This window comes from Etheostoma cragini, chromosome 4 (assembly GCF_013103735.1).
Source record: "Etheostoma cragini isolate CJK2018 chromosome 4, CSU_Ecrag_1.0, whole genome shotgun sequence".
Classification (NCBI taxonomy): Eukaryota; Metazoa; Chordata; class Actinopteri; order Perciformes; family Percidae; genus Etheostoma; species Etheostoma cragini.
The window spans coordinates 13,068,544-13,085,435 of NC_048410.1; the positions used below are offsets into that span (position 1 = coordinate 13,068,544).

The following is a 16,892-nucleotide window of genomic DNA, read 5'->3' on the forward strand; positions in this document are numbered from 1 at the left end:
GCTGTCTTCTGCAAAAGTTTGGATTTATTTTTTGCTTGTTTCAGGTGGGAGTTGTTGTATACGGTTACAGACCCAAAATATGGTTCCTGCTTAATCGCCATGACAGATCTGACACCCTTCTTCAAGAGATCCAGTCCACGCCGTTTGATGAAAGTCCCGGGAATAACATTGGTCAGTGTTTTCTCTCTGACGTGTGTGTCTGTTTGTGTGTGTGTGTGTTTGTGTGTGTCTCTCTGTCTTCGGAGTTGTGATTTTGTCTGCCTCCCTCTGCAGGTGAGGCGGTGACATACACCAGGCAGTACCTTCTGACCCCCTCAGCTGGACGGAGACCGAGGGTCCCTGGGGCTGTCGTCATCATTGCTGACAAAAAATCTGCTGACAACCTGACTCTCGCAGCAAGCAGTCTCAAGGCTACAGGTGTGCTGGAGAAGCCAAGATTTCAGCCACACAAGTATTTGTAAATTGATAGAAAAAATACAACTCCTAAAAATTGTCTTAAGTCAGTGGCTCTGTGACACATGCCTCCATCTGGAACTATAACAAAACTGAAAAACATCCTAATACAATCTTTACACTGACCATCTTCTTTGTATACTACACATACAATTCCAAAACTCCACCTCTGTTCTGTGAGACAATTTTCTTTGGTGTGTGTCTGCTAGGTGTGACAGTGTTAGCGGTGGGTATAGACCAGGCGAATACCGAGGAGCTGCGCCGGGCAGTGACAGACGGCAGCACCCAAAACCTTCTCTACACTCGTGATGCATTACAGTTGGACACCGTATATACTGATCTGGCGGACTTGCTCTGCGGCATTGCCAGAATACCAGAGGTAAGAAGAAACCTGGGAAAAAGCTTTGTTTTGTTTTATAATCTTGTTTTTTCAAGCTAGGAGTGGCATTCTGTATACAATTGACCAAGACCAAAACAACACATTCTTACTATCTTAATTCGGCAAATTGACAAACAAATGTAACATTTGAACACTGATTCCAACAGTGTTTCCCATTGTATTTTGTGATTTCTTTTTTTTGTTTTTATGGAAATGGCATGCCAAGTAATTGTTTTACTAAACCCATATATAATACAAAACACCTCTCATCTCAGCCTAATGTTTTGGTCCTTGTTTTGTCAGGGTCCAGGTCCAGATCAGTGTACTGTTTATTGCTCTGAGGTGAGTTCTCTAACTGTACTTTCATACTGTTGTGAAACTTTTGAACCTGTGTTGATAATAATCCACAATAATATTGGACAGACTGGCTTTGATGAATGTACTGTAGATTTGATGACTGCCAGAAATATCTTTTAAATTCTCTTGGCTCCTCCTCCTCCCTACTGTATTATTTCTAAGTTTAATCTTTCCAATTTCTTTTAGAGTGAGAAGGGAGAACGTGGAGAGAAGGTACAGTGCAGGAAGTTGCTAAAGGTTTTACCACTATTGTTGTATGTATTTTTTAGCTGTTACAGTGCCTTTTTTTTGTTTGACACCCCAGGGGGAGAGAGGCAGAGATGGTGTAGATGGACAAAAGGGAGATCCTGTGAGTCCTTCATTAACACTGACCTAATAACAGCAATGTACAGATTTTTCCAAATGCTATTGATTGCACAAACAGTACTTATGTGGTGTGTATGCAGGGTCGTGATGGTGTGCCTGGGAGGGAAGGCCCCAGAGGACCTGAAGGCCGCCCAGGTCCACCAGGCCAAACTGTCACTATTGACCCCTCATTGGGGGTGAAAGGAGAAAAGGGGGAAAGAGTAAGTACAGCTAAGGCCATACATAAAACTCTACAAACTTCCCCAATCAGGACTGAAGTAAGTTTGTTTCCTGTTTAGGGTTTTCCTGGCATTGATGGAAATCCAGGTTTGCCGGGACGACCAGGTTCCCCTGGAAATGCAGGAGTCCCGGTGAGTAGGGACCAGAACCTACCGGTGTTGAAAGCCACCGCCGCTGAGTCCGGAGCTTAGTGCAGCCTTAATAAATTGTGATTTGTTTAATGAAATGCAAACAACCCAGAATTTTTTTTTCCCCTCCTATCTCAGAATGTATGGGTTGTGTAGCCAGACCTTAGTCCACAGCACTGTGGAGATAGCTCTGGAAATGTGAGACTAGCATAGAGCCAACAAAATTATGTTTTTGTGTCTGCAGGGTTCACAGGGCCTACCTGGTATCAGAGGAGATCCAGTAAGTAACTCTGACCTGCAGAGTTGTTCGGTGGATATTTGAATATGAAGTAAAATGCTTACTTAAGTGTTTTTCTATTTTCCTAGGGTGAACCAGGTGTCACAGGGCTACAAGGGTCAAAAGGCAGTAAGGGTGAAAGGGTGAGCTGAGCGATCATTTCTAACCTTAACTAACCTCAGACGGAGAACTAAATGATATGGGAAGTGTGTTTTTGTGTTCATGGTGTTTTTCTGATGCTTCAGGGTGAACCAGGGTCAACAACATCAGGAGGGGGTCTTCCAGGGAGGAAAGGAGAGGCAGGCATCCCGGGAATACCAGTAAGAAACAAACTGGAGTGACTTTAACCCCAATCCTAAATTTATTGTACATGGCCATGTTTATCCTAAATCCAACAGTGGACCTTACTTGCACAAACCCTGCACCCTAACCAGTGTTTGTTTTGTGTACTAAGGGTACTCCTGGCCGGCCAGGCAGTGATGGGTTGAAAGGTTCTGTTGGAGATCCGGGGATACCTGGTCAGGATGGTCGCCCAGGTTTACCAGGAACACCAGGAATCTCCATCAAGGTTAGCCTCCTCCCCTGCTTCTCCCCATTCCACTTGATTTAGAAAGTACATTTAGTATAGAGGACTTTCACCTCCTAAAAGATTTCTTTTGAAAATACACCTCAAAGCTGAAAAATGGGCCAGTAACAGAGAGCATTTCATCACTCCTTAACTGAGATAAAAATGATTCCCTCTTCTAGCCCTGTCGTTATGTTGTGCAAGTGATGAATCAAAACTCACAATCGTAACACAAGCTGTCTTTGAAACTGCCGTGAGCATCTTTCTGTCCTGATAAAGCTGGATTTACCGATGTTAGATCAGTTGCTGCTGTCATCCCTTTGGCCTGTAGAGCAACATATGGACCAGCTGGGTAGGTTAACACAAGTGGGCTGTGTTCAGTTTACTAATCTAATGATGCATAATGGAAACAGACTTTTAAATTATTCTCTGCCATTTGGTCATAAACTCATGAAAACTTGCTTTTGCACCCTAAATATTCAGGTTTAGTGTTAAGGTTTTTGCATACAATTACATTAGATTTACAAGAACCCATTACACAGTTTCAAATACATAGACAATTTAGTTGTTTTAAAAACATTTTGTCCTCTCTAATTTTGTTAAAGCGTACCTCTTGTCAAAGTGCAACTTAGGGTCTTTTTGTGAATGTATCTGAGTCAAACTTTCATTTAAAAGCATAATTAGGACATAAGCGCCACCTTTTAAGATTTACCGTATTTTCGTTTTTGGTCAAATGGCATGGGAGTGCTAAGGGCACTACTATGATAGCATCAAAATCACTATTTTTAAAACACTAAGATGGCTCGACGGAGATTAATGAACTCTCAATGGAGTATTTTGGCTGCAACGACTGCTCTAAGAGCAAACTGTAATTGTTAGACTAATGCACATGGTGGTAGCATTGAGCCACTTCATTATTCCTTCATTGGAGGCTCAATCAGATGTGCCAGAAAAGCTGAGATTTTAGGGGTAGTTTTTATTTCACAATATAATTTTTAGTGTATAATTTAAATTTCAAAAGGAAAATTTCCTTGCAAATTTTAGAAAAAGGACTGCATACAGACATCTCTTTTTATAGCTTCCAAAGCAACCAAAAAGAAACAATTTTAAAATGTAATAATTGTGGATGGATAGATATTTATCTAGTACATATCTGTAAAGACAGATTATCTGGAAACTCGAATGAAACACAATTATTCTAAGTACTTATTGTCATTGCAAGCAAAGAAGTATCACAGCAGTTCTTTAATTCATCAGTAATGAAAGCAGTGGTTTGTGTGGATTAAAAAGAATACATTTTTATTTTTACTCCTGGTACTGTGTTTTTGTTGTTTTCCCTTTTTATTCATTTGCATTGATGTTGAGATTCTATGTAGAGTTGCCGAGAGGTGGTTTGTTTGTGTATCAATCTGTCAATGTCTCAGGTTTTCATAAAGAGACCTTTCTCAACAACAATGTTCAGCATCTTCTCTCTCTCTCCGTCTCTCTCTTTCTTTCTTTCTTTCTTCAGGGAGACAAGGGCAGCTCAGGAGAGAGGGTTAGTCACACTATTGCCAACTTGTCCTTTCACTGCAGAAATATCCCGAGAAGCCTGCAAGCATAATGGTTCTCAGCACTTATCTCTCTTTGCCGACAGGGACTTCCAGGAGTCGGTAGCGGGGTGGCCGTGAAGGGCGAGAAGGGCTCCCCAGTAAGCACTGTCAATCACTGCCAATGTGCTGACATGTTTAGTTTGCAGATGAACTCAATGTGCATGTGGTAGGGGGGTGAATTTTGCATTTATTAATTGCATTTTTATTATAAGGGTACTCCAGGGACTCAGGGTTCTAGAGGGCCACCAGGACTACAAGGCAGCAAAGGAGACAAGGTAGCTGCAGATTGATATAGGTTATTGAGTGTTTGAGCATGTGGGGTGTTTATCCCAAAGTACTGTAAGGATTGTGGTTGTTTTTCAGGGCGATGGTGGTGATGGGCCGCCGGGACCCGCAGGCAGGCAAGGAGAGCCTGGGGACAGGGTAGGTTGAACACACAGCAATTTTAGATTATGTCACAATAATGAAACCATTTTTGCACAATCTCTGCTACACCTGTACAATCCTTGTCACACCCTTCACAACTTCAGAGCTAATGATGTGCGCCTCAATTCTGATCTGTATCATAACAGACAATCGCACAGATTTTTGAAGAATACCTAAATCTTCTGACTTCAAGAATTTATAGAGAAAAATTTTTCTCCTAATTTCAAGTGAGACCAATGGCCGTTATGTTGTCATTTTTTAGATGTCCTGTTTTTCTAACACAGAAAACATAAGCTCGATGGAAGTAATACAGTTATGATCAAGCATTTTGCTCATGTCTTTCAGGGTCCCCGTGGGCCTCCAGGAGAAATTGGTGGAAAGGTAAGAGAAAGGTAAAAAAAAATCACGTCTTTTGTAAGTTGTTAATAGAGGAATGACTTTGTCGCTCTCTATTTTGATAGGGTGACCGAGGACAGCCAGGTGAGCCTGGAGCACAGGGAGACAGGGTGAGTCACATGAGGAGAGTAAGTCGTGTGTGTGTGTGTGTGTGTGTGTGTGTGTGTGTGTGTGTGTGTGTGTGTGTGTGTGTGTGTGTGTGTGTGTGTGTGTGTGTGTGTGTGTGTGTGTGTGTGTGTGTGTGTGTGTGTGTGTGTGTGTGTGTGTGTGTGTGTGTGTGTGTGTGTGTGTGTGTGTGTGTGTGTGTGTGTGTGTGTGTGTGTGTGTGTGTGTGTGTGTGTGTGTTTAATAGTCTAAACGTCTATGGTCCAAAATGGGATGATATTAACAACCTTGCTGAGCAAAAGTAAATATGAAAAATATATGTTGCTTAGAAAAGGGTGGAGATACAGCAGGCTGATGCATGACTATGCTGCAGAGAATGTGTTTTTTTGCTGAACTTAAAAGCAGCTGTAATGTTTTTTGGATGATATGGCTGTCTGTATGTACATGATTATGTTTATAGCTGTGCCCATTGAGTGGTAATGCCTGGTATATAAAAGGAATCCCTCAATTTTCCCTGCACAGTAGTTATTTGAAGAAGACCCCATGTAAGTTGAGAAGCTCTAACAATTGCTAGCAACAAAACATCCCAAGTAACTGTGGAACATTTCCAGTGACACAAATGATCATTTTAGAAGTTACATAATGTACACTAAGATCAGTCCCCCTTTTCTGTAAGATCTAATGGAATAGAAAGCCTGAATACGGAACACAACAAAATAAGGAATGCTACTCCTGATCAGTGCTAGAAAAGACACTGGAAAAACATCACAAAGACAAAAACAAGTTAGGCAAACAAGCATCCACGGCCAGCACCACAGGTTTAAACATAATGAGTAGAATAAATAAATCCAAATTGATATTGCACAGTAAGTCAGACGATCAAAGAAGAGACTCTTAGAATCTAGAACAAGACCTGGACAGACTCCAGTTGCAACAGCCACAGTAAGCGAACATGCAATTTGACTTGAAAACAATCAGTGAATCATGTGTCTCTTTGAAGGGGGAGCGAGGACCAGCTGGTGAAACTGGGGAGAGAGTGAGTAGACTAATGTTGATTTAGTTTTTAATTTAAATTAGTGGGATTGTGTGCGGTTAATGAATAATGTTGTCTCGCAGGGGGACCCAGGGAAGCCGGGCATCGCAGGAACACCAGGGTTGAGAGTGAGTGAAAGACTGCCATGCAGCATTGGCTAATGACATCTGTGTGTCATATTGTTTCATATCTGCATGGTCTGACTGTTTATAAATGCAAAGAGAGTGTTCTGAATGAGTATTCATTTGTCACCAGGGTTTACCAGGGCCCAGTGGACCATCAGGAGAAAAGGTGAGACTGATTTCATTAACTGCAATCATAAGAGAAGCAGCAGGTCAATAGGAACGTGATTCCATCACAGAACATTTCATAATCTGATACAATGAATTTCCGAGCAAAGATTAAACAACAATTGCACCGGTGTGTTCCCAGGGAAACGAAGGTGCACGCGGGGAGCCTGGCAGAAGTGTGAGTTATCAGATAAGAAAAGAAAAGGAAAAAATCCTGACATATACTAATTTATCTGTCCTTTCATTTTGGATATGCACTTAATGTCTTAATTCAAATCCTCCAGGCTCTTGGCTTGCCTGGGAAGAAAGGGGACCAGGTACGCTATCAAATACTGTTCTCTTGAAACGTTTCATTTTAAGATTTTAACGGAGCTTACTTTTCCTTCACTCTGATGGGTTTCCTGTCCTTTGCTGTTCTCCCACAGGGGGATCGAGGCCTAGCTGGTCCTGAGGGGGGCAGGGGAGACAAAGGAGATATGGGACAAAAAGGAGAGAAAGTGAGCTACCAGGGGATGATGATGTCCTACAAAATATGGAATGGTTTGTGTGTGCCGTACACTTGCAGCCTGACATCTGTCTAAATGACGTTTCCTTCTTTATCATTTTTGCAAGGGCTCTTCAGGGTCGGGAGGGTCAGCTGTTGGACCTAAAGGAGAGCCAGGAGAGCGAGTAAGTTCACACTGGAGTCATTGTAGCATATCTTTATCACAACAACAAATGGCACAATGGCTCATAATGTTACACATGCTGTATATAATATATTCCGGACAATAGCATCTCTTATTCATGAAACATTCCCTTGTGCCACCTGTCAGTGTAATTCATGCCCCAAAACTGCTGAAACTGAAAATCCATACAACATGTGCTCTTCCCTCAGGGACTTGCTGGTGTCAATGGAAGGCCGGGTGCCAAGGTAAGAGGCCTGCTGTGTGTTTTTCTTTGATATGTTTTTAGCCTTTCGGTTTATGTGATTGTCAAACCGGTCTTTTAACTGTTCTTTAGGGAGATGCTGGGGAACCAGGAGAGAGGGGGGAGAATGGGCGGCCAGGAACCCCAGGGAAGCCTGGTCCTCCTGGGAAAGAGGTGAGAGTGATGGATGGGATCTGTATAAAGTAACACCATTCCCTCTTCAACAATAACTACTCCCCACACCTTTTTTCAATATCTTATTGTTAGCATTCTCTACCTATAGTAGGAAGTACGGCTTGGTGATAATTAAATAGCAGCTATTTATGATAGTTGTCTAATTGTTAGTTATAATTATACATAGTAAATTGTCTCTGTTTTACACCATCATAAACCTATTATCTTTGGACTCAGGAAGTTAACTTAGGCGCTGGGAAATTGTCATATTAAAAACTTTTTTTTTTCTTTTTCACACAAATGTTTAACATTTTATAGACCAAACAATTAATGTAGAAAATCTGCAGATTATTAATGTTCAAAGGTTATTGTTAGTTGCAGCCCAACTGATCTAATCATTTTGTCATGTCTTTCTTTACCCAGTGAAGACACTACATTGGAGTTTTGTAAAAACCTAGTCAAGCAGTTATTGTGTTTGCATGTTGGTCTCAGTGCCGTAATCCTAGACCAGTGCTAGATTAATCTTTCTTCTGCTCCTTCCAACATGCATCTCTTTGTAATGATGCCATTTAGAGGTAAAACCAACACTGTGCATTGCATGAAAAATTCTCATAAATGGTTTGGTAAAATGTTTCTTATCCTCTACTCAGTCGATGTTGTAGATTTAGACTATTAACATTTCCTCCCATTTAAAATAAGTGAATTCTTTCTACAGGGGGAGAGAGGAGAGAAGGGTGATGAAGGCACACCTGTAAGTATGATCTCTTCATTTTATTGATGATAACATCGCAACACCCACTCTCTGTGTGTGTTTATAAGATAAGATAGACTTTATTAATGCCACACTGGGGAAATTCCCTTGTTACAGCAGCTCAAAAGAAACATTCACACACATCAGAATAACCCAAATACACAATTCTTAGACATAGAAAAATAATAGAAAAAGTATTAAATTAATTAAAATAATAGTTATATTTACACTATAAACACCCTTATATAAGCAGACAGTACATATACAGAGATTATTTATGTTATTTATTAGTGATTAGTGTATACATGTCGCTACAAAAGTCTCTTTTGTTTTAAACTTGCTTTTCATCAGGGGGAGTCTGGACTCCCAGGGAAGTCCGGAGAAAGAGGACTGAGGGTAGGGCACGTGTCTTTGACACATTTTACTGTCAAGTTTTTAATCTAAAACTTTGATACTAAAACTAAAGTTTTGAAACTATCATGGTACATCAATGAAAAGTTTTAACCTAAGGTTTTATTGTTGATTACACCCCATTAGGGACTGGCTGGTCAGCCAGGCCGAGCAGGAGAGAAAGGAGACATAGGAGACCCAGGAGAGTCGGGACGAAATGTGAGGCGCTCATTTATATATCATCATACAGATAGCTTTTAAATAGGCTCTAGTGGATTTCCACTGAAACCTTGAGAGAAGAAACATCAAGGAAGGTCAACTGCTTAGCATATTTATTGATCTGTTTTTGATCATAGGGCAGCCCTGGACCCGCGGGACTGAGAGGGGAGAAAGGAGAAATGGTTTGTTGTCTGCTTTATTTTTTACACAGTGCTTATATAACTTTACATCTATTGTTAGTGGGTTCACATATTTCAATCTTGTCTTCAAGGGACCCCAGGGGCCTCCAGGACCACCAGGAAAAGTGGTGAGTGTGTCACTGTACTGTAAAATGAACCATAATGACAATTAATAGGCAAACTAGAGTTTGGAACTACAGTCTGCAGCATCTTCTTACCATTGAAAGAATGTCTTCCAACCCTTTTTGATACTACATGTTTGTTCCGTTTAACAGGCAGACGTCCAGGGACTCCTGAGAGGAGAGAGAGGAGAGAAGGTATGCACTGTACCTGTGAAGAACTTCTGAGTTGAAATAAGTTCCCCCAAAATTCCAGTCTTATCGGTAGTTATTGCAGACACACTGTGGTAAACAAAGAACTGTTGTGATTTTCCAGGGTGATGCTGGCGACCCAGGAGAACACGGTAGCAAAGGTCTAAAAGGCGAAGCGGGGACTCCCGGAGCCCCAGGCCTACGAGTGAGTACACCTCATTCTTGCAATTTGTAAATGCTTCTGCAAGCATCGGATAGCCACCATACAGTATGTGCATCTCTATGCACGCTGACCCCTTTCCCTGTTGTTTTGTATGCAAGACTGATGCTCCTTTGTGATTTGTTCTTTCCCTGCTGTCTGTAAAGGGTCCTGAGGGACAACGGGGACCTGCAGGCATAAGAGTGAGTTTGCTTTCTGTCACTGCTTTTTCAATTCTCATAACTCAATATCTGTAAATTCTGTACCTGAATCTTTTCTTACACATTTACATCATTTTCATTTCTAATGTTTCCAGGGTGACACGGGTGAAAGAGGAGTTCCTGGAGAGAAGGTTTGAAATAAAACAGCGTGGCTGGTCCTCACAATGTCACCTACTCAACTGACCCATTGAATTTTATCAATATTGAAACATAAATAAACTGGCAGGTCTCGCTGTCCTTCATTCCACCGCATTCCCACGCAGTAGATTCCCAGTAGGATGAAGTATAGAGGAGCTGGCGTAAAGCTTTACAGCCAAAAGTTAAACTGAGTAACTTAAACTGTTCTTTTTCTCTAGGTTCTAATGTAAAAAAAGCCGTTAGTTAGCCAGTTTGTTAGTCTGTTACTGGTCCCACACAAAAACCTGGTCATAAGCTTTATTATTAGGCTTTCCTGTTTTTAAATATTCAACTGGATGTTGCTAGTCTATCTGACAATAAACCTATGATTTTTTTCAAACCTGTCCACTGCTAGGCAATTTCCTGATGCTTTCAATGCTTGTCCTTTTGCTAGCCCTACAGATATAACCTCTGCCTTTCCCTCTACAGATGAGCTAGTTACTTGGTTTAATACCACTGTCACTGTCGCTTTAAACTAAAGTGACCCAAAGTCAAAGCCCAACCTTGGCTTAACAGTGAGACTCGTTACTTTAGACAAAAGTGTAGAAAAGCAGAGAGGAAATAGAAAAACAGATTAACTGCAAGTGTCGTATGAGATACTGAGAATTCACCAGGTATCCTACCAACGCCTTATCGAGCATCTAAAGCAAAGCATTTTTATGATATCATAGCTAAAAATTCACATAGCCCTACAATTTAGACTTTGAGACTCTGGAACAAACTTCCCATTCATGTTAGGTCTTCCTCTACTGTCGAGATCTTTAAATCTCGTCTTAAAACACATTTTTATTCTTTGACGTATGATTTAGTTTAGGGACATTTGTATAGAAGTGTGTTGTTTATATGATGTTCATTGTGTATATATTTTTACTGTGCCCTCCTTTTGTTTTAATAACATAATGTTTAACTTTGTAAAGCACTTTGTCCAGCCAAGGTTGGTTTTAAATGTGCTCTATGAATAAGTTGATATGACTTGACCAAATGTGGTTTTCTAACCATAAACATCTGTGTGATCAGGGAGAAAGGGGAACGTCCGGGTTAGATGGACGTCCTGGTCTGGATGGTAAACCAGGTGCTGCTGGACCACCGGGTCAAAGGGTACTTCAGTTTATGCCATCTTTGACCCCCAAACTTTAAAACATGTTTAGAGGCTTACTTGGTGAAGAATGTCTACCTGATACAATGCTCTTGTTTCTTTTTTTGTGTTACAGGGGGATCCTGGGAAACAGGGGGATCCTGGAAGAGATGTGAGATAACATGCCGTGATTTATATTAGTTATAAGTAATCATATTAATATAAATAATTGCTGATGTTTTTGTGTAATGTTCATTTCCGTAGTGAGATTTGTATTTAGTTCTAGTATCAGATTTTTCATTTCAGGATTATCCTTATTTTCCTTATTCTGTAATAAAACCCTTTTCTGTAAACAAGTTTGCCCCTGAATTGCAGTCACTTATGTGCACTTTCTGTGTATGTGCGGCAGAGGGCACTATGGAGGTGTTAAAATTCAGTCTTCACTCCTGTGGCCAGTTGCATAAGCAGACTAGGAAGAGACATCTTCAGTTTACAGAAAACTATTATGTAATATTGACCATAGTATTGATTCTGAAAGTCATCAACTGCTCAACCCACCGTTTAAGAAAATTAGTCTTTTTCTATTTTCCTTATTCCTATTTGATGGGACAGACACACAACAGCTGTATAACTGCTGCTGTACATCTAGAAAATAGCAGTTGTCGATACTGTCATTCTGCCAAGTGTTAAAAGTAATCTGTTCTATTTTAGCAGTCATTTATGGTGAATAAAAGTGAGATTAAACCATTTGCTGTGTTGTGTGTTGATTTTCTTTACCAGGGTTTAGCAGGACTTCGAGGGGAACAGGGCCCCCCGGGGCCTGTCGGGCCTCCAGGCACTGCAGGGACACCTGTGAGTACACACACACACTTTTATTTCTGTCTTTAGGTGTCTCTCAGTCAGTGTCATCCATTCTGTTGTATCTTTACATCTCAGTCTCTTTTCAACCGTATTTACAGTCAAGTGTTGTCCTCCTTGTTATATTTCAGGGTAAAGCAGGTGAAGACGGCAAACCTGGTTCTCCTGGAAAAATGGTAACTTTAGCCTCTTGAATGTAATACACTCTCTCCCTGACATACTGCAATATGACACAATGCACATTTTATTGTGCATTACATTTTATTGTATTTATTGTGTTTATAGTGACATGACTGACATTATTTGATATTTATTGTGAACACTGACAGTCAGAATATGAATCTTGTTTAATGCAGCAGGTCTCTCCATCATTCTCTAATATGGTAATGGCATCAACAATAAAGCAGTGAGGACATGTATTTCAGGCTCTGCTGCATAATGGCTGGCTCTAAAGCAGTGGCACTGAATTATCTTACTGCTCCTGCAGCAGACCGGCCATTATTCGGTTTGTTGTTTGTCTGAGGCTGTAATGCATTTTGTTTTGTCTTACAGGGTGAGGATGGTGTGCCCGGTGAAGATGGGAGAAAGGTTTGTCAGTTTATACCATTATCTGCCACTGACCGTTAGAGGTTTAGGTAACTAGGGTTTTAGGATTCTTTTTAACTAGAAACATTTTGCTTTTTGACAAATTTATTTGACAAATCTATGAACTTTTGCCCCTGATATCCTCTTATGAATGTTGTCATGTAAAATGGTCTGTTAAAGTGTAGCATCTTTGATCAAATGCTAGTTATTTTTAATATTAGTGCTGTCGAGTAAAATATTGAATGGCATTACTGTCGTTAACTTGCAATTAATCACACATTTTTATCTATTCTAAATGCCCCTTGATTTCTTTTTGTCCCTTTTTTCCCTTATTTGGGAAAACGTTTTTTAAAATTGAAAGCAACATTGGCTTACAGCCTACCGTAGAGTTCAATTTCACAAGTAACATTCTCACTTGGCACAGTCATTCACTGCTCCAAGTGAGAATGTTATAAATCAAAGGGTGAAACAAATACTTTGACGAGGGGGCGGAGAATTTGCATCAGCTGTGTGCTTGGCCATCAAGTGGTGTTTCGGATTGGACGTGCTGCGATTATAGCTCATTTCACAACGACAAAACACACAGATCACTTTGGTCTTGTCAATCGAACTTTCCGCTTTCCAATCAGAATCTTATTGGCCTCCATTTTAGAGTCTCTCGCTTGTCATCGACCCAAAACGTAACCTTAGGACTCTTTGGCCGGCTCGCAAACCCAAACAAGTGTGTGCGGAATGTCCGTTTGGCAAAATGCCAAACAGGCAACAAAATGCCGTTTTGTTTCCGGTCTAGTTAGATCCGGTGTGGAGTTGTAGTTTTTTCTAACGTTACTAGTTGTTGCAACAGGATGTGAAAATAAAGAACGTTAATCTTTACAACGTTAAAATGGGTTTGCGTTAACACTGTTAATAACACGTTTAACTGACACCAGTAGTAAATATTATTTGGAAGTAGGGCTGGGTGATATGGAGTAAATCAAATATGACAATATTTTTGTCCCAATACCTTGATATGGATATTGCAGCGATATTGTAGGGTTGACATTTGGTGCTGTAACAAAATATTCACAAAAAGATTTGTGATAAATGATCATAATAATGTTTATTTAATGGCGCTAAAGGCAAATCGAGCAGCTAGAACATTCAGGTAAAGACATCACTTTCCTGTAATGCAGCCTTAAAAAACATAAAAAGACAACACCTTATGTCATATTACCATGTAACAATATCCAAAATCTAAGGCGATATCTAGTATCCAATCACGATACTGATATAATATCGATATGTTGCCCAGCCCTATTTTGAAGTGTCTGCATTGCTTTGAATAATACTGGACACACCTCAAGTAAAAACATCAAACCAACTAAAAATTAAATCAAACAATACTTTAGCTAGGTAGAATGAGGGTCTTTTTTTAGAAAATTGTTTGTGAAGATTATGCTTATTATGTCTGTTTTTTTTTTTTTGTCAGTCTGACTCTGCTGTCTTTAATCTGCAGGGTGATAAAGGAGAACCAGGAGCAGCTGGAAGAGATGTCAGTTTTTCCAAATCTCCTTTTATATCATTATCTCTTTGTGTTTTGTTGTCGGTTAATTTCTACGCTCTGTCCTGTCCTCTCTCACCCCCTGCTTCCTGTATCGATCCTTGACTTAATTGTATTACACATCAGCTGTCCTCCCTTCTTTTCTACTCATCACTTTCCCACTCAAGTGTGTATTTATCAACTGTAGTTTGCTCTGACATTGACATTACCATCACACTCTCACTCACTGCAGAATCAATAGGCTTCTCAGAAGCAGCTGTATCAATTCACCAGCCTCTCATGATCAAGCCTAGCCTTTAAGAGGGAGCCACTTCTGAGAGGAATCCAGGGAGGCACCAAATGTCAGCGTGCTGTTTTCATGTGCAAATTCACATTAATTATCTCTAGAACATCAGTGGAGGGGTGGCAGCGGCCACCTGCTTTGATTTTATAGTTCAGCCTTTAGTATAGCGCAAGTGAAGTCACCCTGTGTAGAGAGTCTCAGTTGTGCAATTGCATGTGTTTTCCAGGGCCGGGACGGGCAGAAAGGAGATGGGGGCCTTGCTGGGCCTGTCGGACCCTCTGGCCCTGCGGGGCCTCCTGGAGTACCCGGCAGCATTGGTCCCCCTGGACAGGTGCAGTTAACATCGACAAATTTGAAATATATAATGAATGGAAATGATAGTTTGTCATGTTTACTCATCAATGCACTGTCCCTGTTTTTCAGGTGGTGTATTTTAAAGGAGTTGAAGCGGCGCCGATCCCAGGCCCGCCTGGGCCTCCAGGAACCCCTGTGAGCATGCATGACTTTGCAGCATTTTAACATTGTTGTTAATTACATTCATTAGATGCATATTACAGTCAGTACTTCTCCAGAAGCGTATTGTGCTCTGAATGACATGGGCTTCCACAGGCTAAATTGCATTAATGGAAGATAAATAAACATTATAAACATAAATAAAATCCTCTGCATATAATTATGTTTTCATATTATTGTTTATTTTGGCATACTATCATAGAAAAAGTCACTTTACAGAAACATCAGCTAGAAAGCTCGAGCTGATATCTAGCTCTTGTGTGATCCTGTTGTCCCCAGCAGCATCACTCTGCCACATGTAGTAGCGAAGATGTCTGTTTTATCTACATCTGTCCCAGTGTGCCCCCCCTCCCCTCCACACACAGTCTTATCTGTTGATGTTTTTATCGTTGTCCATGCTCTGTCCTTCAGGGCGTACCAGGGATCCCTGGAGCTGTGGGAGCCAGAGTAAGTCATAGATAACTGTATAGAGCTCAGTCTGCTTTAGATTAGTAACTACTTAGTTGTTTCTTTGACCTTCTCACTTGTTTTGTTCCAGGGGGAAAGAGGTCCGTCTGGCCTCAAAGGTGATGCTGTAAGTTAATATTCAATCTTCATTGTATTGAAAGTGTGACATGAGTGAGGTTTCACTTGTTTTATGTTGACACTTGCCTGTTGTTGGCAGGGAGACCCGGGAGAGGACGGGGCCCCAGGCAAACCTGGGACACCAGTGGTAAGACGTCAGCACGTCACCTGTCATGATTCAGCTGGGACTTGAATTTGTTGTCAATATTTTTCATCTCTGTTGACTGGTGTTTGTTTTTCTTACCAGGATGTACAGAAGGCTCTGGCCAACTTTGGCATTCTGGTATGTGGACTGCCAGACAATTAAGATTGGAAATGAATGGATTTTGTTTGTTGAGCCTTTAAAGTTGTAGGCTTCAATATTGCATGTCATTAAAGTGTTTGTGTTTGTGTGTTTGTGTGTGTGTGTGTGTGTGTGTGTGTCTGTTTGTGCGTGTGTGTGAGAAACGCCTTCACATTGGATTTTAACATGAGCAGGGTTTAGCTTGGCGTCCTTTCTGAGATAGAAATGTCTGCCTGTGTTGATAGAGTAATGCCTACACAGTGACTCCACTTTTGATCACTGCTTATTTCCAAAAGCCTTACACCTTGTAATGTGTGAATAAATACTTCCTCACTCTAACCCTATACCTGAATGGTCCAGGTTAGTAGTCAGATATGTGTATTAGTCATATCTTAAATATCTAAATGAATTTGTGTTGTGGAGTTAATTAAAAATACACACTAATGATTACCATTAGAACAGTTATCATTTCTGTATTTATAATGGATATTTGGATGAATATCTTACCAAACTGCACGGACTAATGGAAATGTCCTGGAACTTATGCACAGTGTCCTTTTTGTTCTTTCAAGTGTCATCGTGCCATTTACAGCCTCTGTATGTATTTATAACTTGTCAATTAGTTTGAAGATCCCTTCTTTTTTTTTCAAGTCAGTAAAAGTGCAGTAATGAAATTCTAATGGTCAAAGATAGGACTGGATCTTGGTTTATTGGGCATTATAAAAAATGGACTGCAATAGTTAAACACACAGCACTAAGTGGGGCGTGATTTCATAGACGTGACCAATGACAGACGAGAATTCTTAGATATATTTTTAGTATAACGTCACACTGACAGTGTGGATCAGTTTGCTAACCTCATTTAGTATTCCTTAGCAGTAAAAACTATCTAAATCCCCCAAGTACAACCAGCTATTTCAGAGTGTTTGTGCAACTTTTTGGACTTCTATGGAGCATGTGAAAATAGAAACTGATTACAAACAATTCTCCATCTACTGAGATACAATCTAATTGACTTGATATTTAACTGATGTCTACACTTCACAGAAAGGCACCTGTGGCCAAAAGTTATGAA

General features: G+C 40.5%; 1 protein-coding gene across 4 annotated transcripts in view; it reads left to right on the plus strand.

Moving 5' to 3' along the window:
• The window catches only part of col7a1 (collagen, type VII, alpha 1), a 62,040-nt gene that overhangs the window by 20,895 nt on the left and 24,253 nt on the right, over positions 1-16,892 (plus strand). For all 4 annotated transcript variants that reach the window (XM_034869960.1, XM_034869959.1, XM_034869963.1 and 1 more), the window contains exons 25-72: positions 45-171; positions 274-417; positions 663-832; positions 1,136-1,174; positions 1,376-1,402; positions 1,494-1,538; positions 1,636-1,755; positions 1,834-1,905; positions 2,147-2,182; positions 2,269-2,322; positions 2,425-2,499; positions 2,634-2,747; positions 4,255-4,281; positions 4,381-4,434; positions 4,549-4,611; positions 4,700-4,759; positions 5,108-5,143; positions 5,224-5,268; positions 6,264-6,299; positions 6,380-6,424; positions 6,552-6,587; positions 6,729-6,764; positions 6,871-6,903; positions 7,012-7,083; positions 7,199-7,255; positions 7,464-7,499; positions 7,589-7,669; positions 8,385-8,420; positions 8,772-8,816; positions 8,958-9,029; positions 9,167-9,211; positions 9,301-9,336; positions 9,484-9,525; positions 9,644-9,724; positions 9,886-9,921; positions 10,035-10,070; positions 11,134-11,214; positions 11,328-11,363; positions 11,972-12,043; positions 12,181-12,225; positions 12,602-12,637; positions 14,130-14,165; positions 14,684-14,788; positions 14,881-14,946; positions 15,382-15,417; positions 15,509-15,544; positions 15,635-15,682; positions 15,782-15,817. In XM_034869960.1, coding sequence (XP_034725851.1) covers positions 45-171; positions 274-417; positions 663-832; positions 1,136-1,174; positions 1,376-1,402; positions 1,494-1,538; positions 1,636-1,755; positions 1,834-1,905; positions 2,147-2,182; positions 2,269-2,322; positions 2,425-2,499; positions 2,634-2,747; positions 4,255-4,281; positions 4,381-4,434; positions 4,549-4,611; positions 4,700-4,759; positions 5,108-5,143; positions 5,224-5,268; positions 6,264-6,299; positions 6,380-6,424; positions 6,552-6,587; positions 6,729-6,764; positions 6,871-6,903; positions 7,012-7,083; positions 7,199-7,255; positions 7,464-7,499; positions 7,589-7,669; positions 8,385-8,420; positions 8,772-8,816; positions 8,958-9,029; positions 9,167-9,211; positions 9,301-9,336; positions 9,484-9,525; positions 9,644-9,724; positions 9,886-9,921; positions 10,035-10,070; positions 11,134-11,214; positions 11,328-11,363; positions 11,972-12,043; positions 12,181-12,225; positions 12,602-12,637; positions 14,130-14,165; positions 14,684-14,788; positions 14,881-14,946; positions 15,382-15,417; positions 15,509-15,544; positions 15,635-15,682; positions 15,782-15,817 — 2,802 coding nt within the window. The remainder of the gene's footprint in view (positions 1-44; positions 172-273; positions 418-662; positions 833-1,135; positions 1,175-1,375; positions 1,403-1,493; positions 1,539-1,635; positions 1,756-1,833; positions 1,906-2,146; positions 2,183-2,268; positions 2,323-2,424; positions 2,500-2,633; positions 2,748-4,254; positions 4,282-4,380; positions 4,435-4,548; positions 4,612-4,699; positions 4,760-5,107; positions 5,144-5,223; positions 5,269-6,263; positions 6,300-6,379; positions 6,425-6,551; positions 6,588-6,728; positions 6,765-6,870; positions 6,904-7,011; positions 7,084-7,198; positions 7,256-7,463; positions 7,500-7,588; positions 7,670-8,384; positions 8,421-8,771; positions 8,817-8,957; positions 9,030-9,166; positions 9,212-9,300; positions 9,337-9,483; positions 9,526-9,643; positions 9,725-9,885; positions 9,922-10,034; positions 10,071-11,133; positions 11,215-11,327; positions 11,364-11,971; positions 12,044-12,180; positions 12,226-12,601; positions 12,638-14,129; positions 14,166-14,683; positions 14,789-14,880; positions 14,947-15,381; positions 15,418-15,508; positions 15,545-15,634; positions 15,683-15,781; positions 15,818-16,892) is intronic.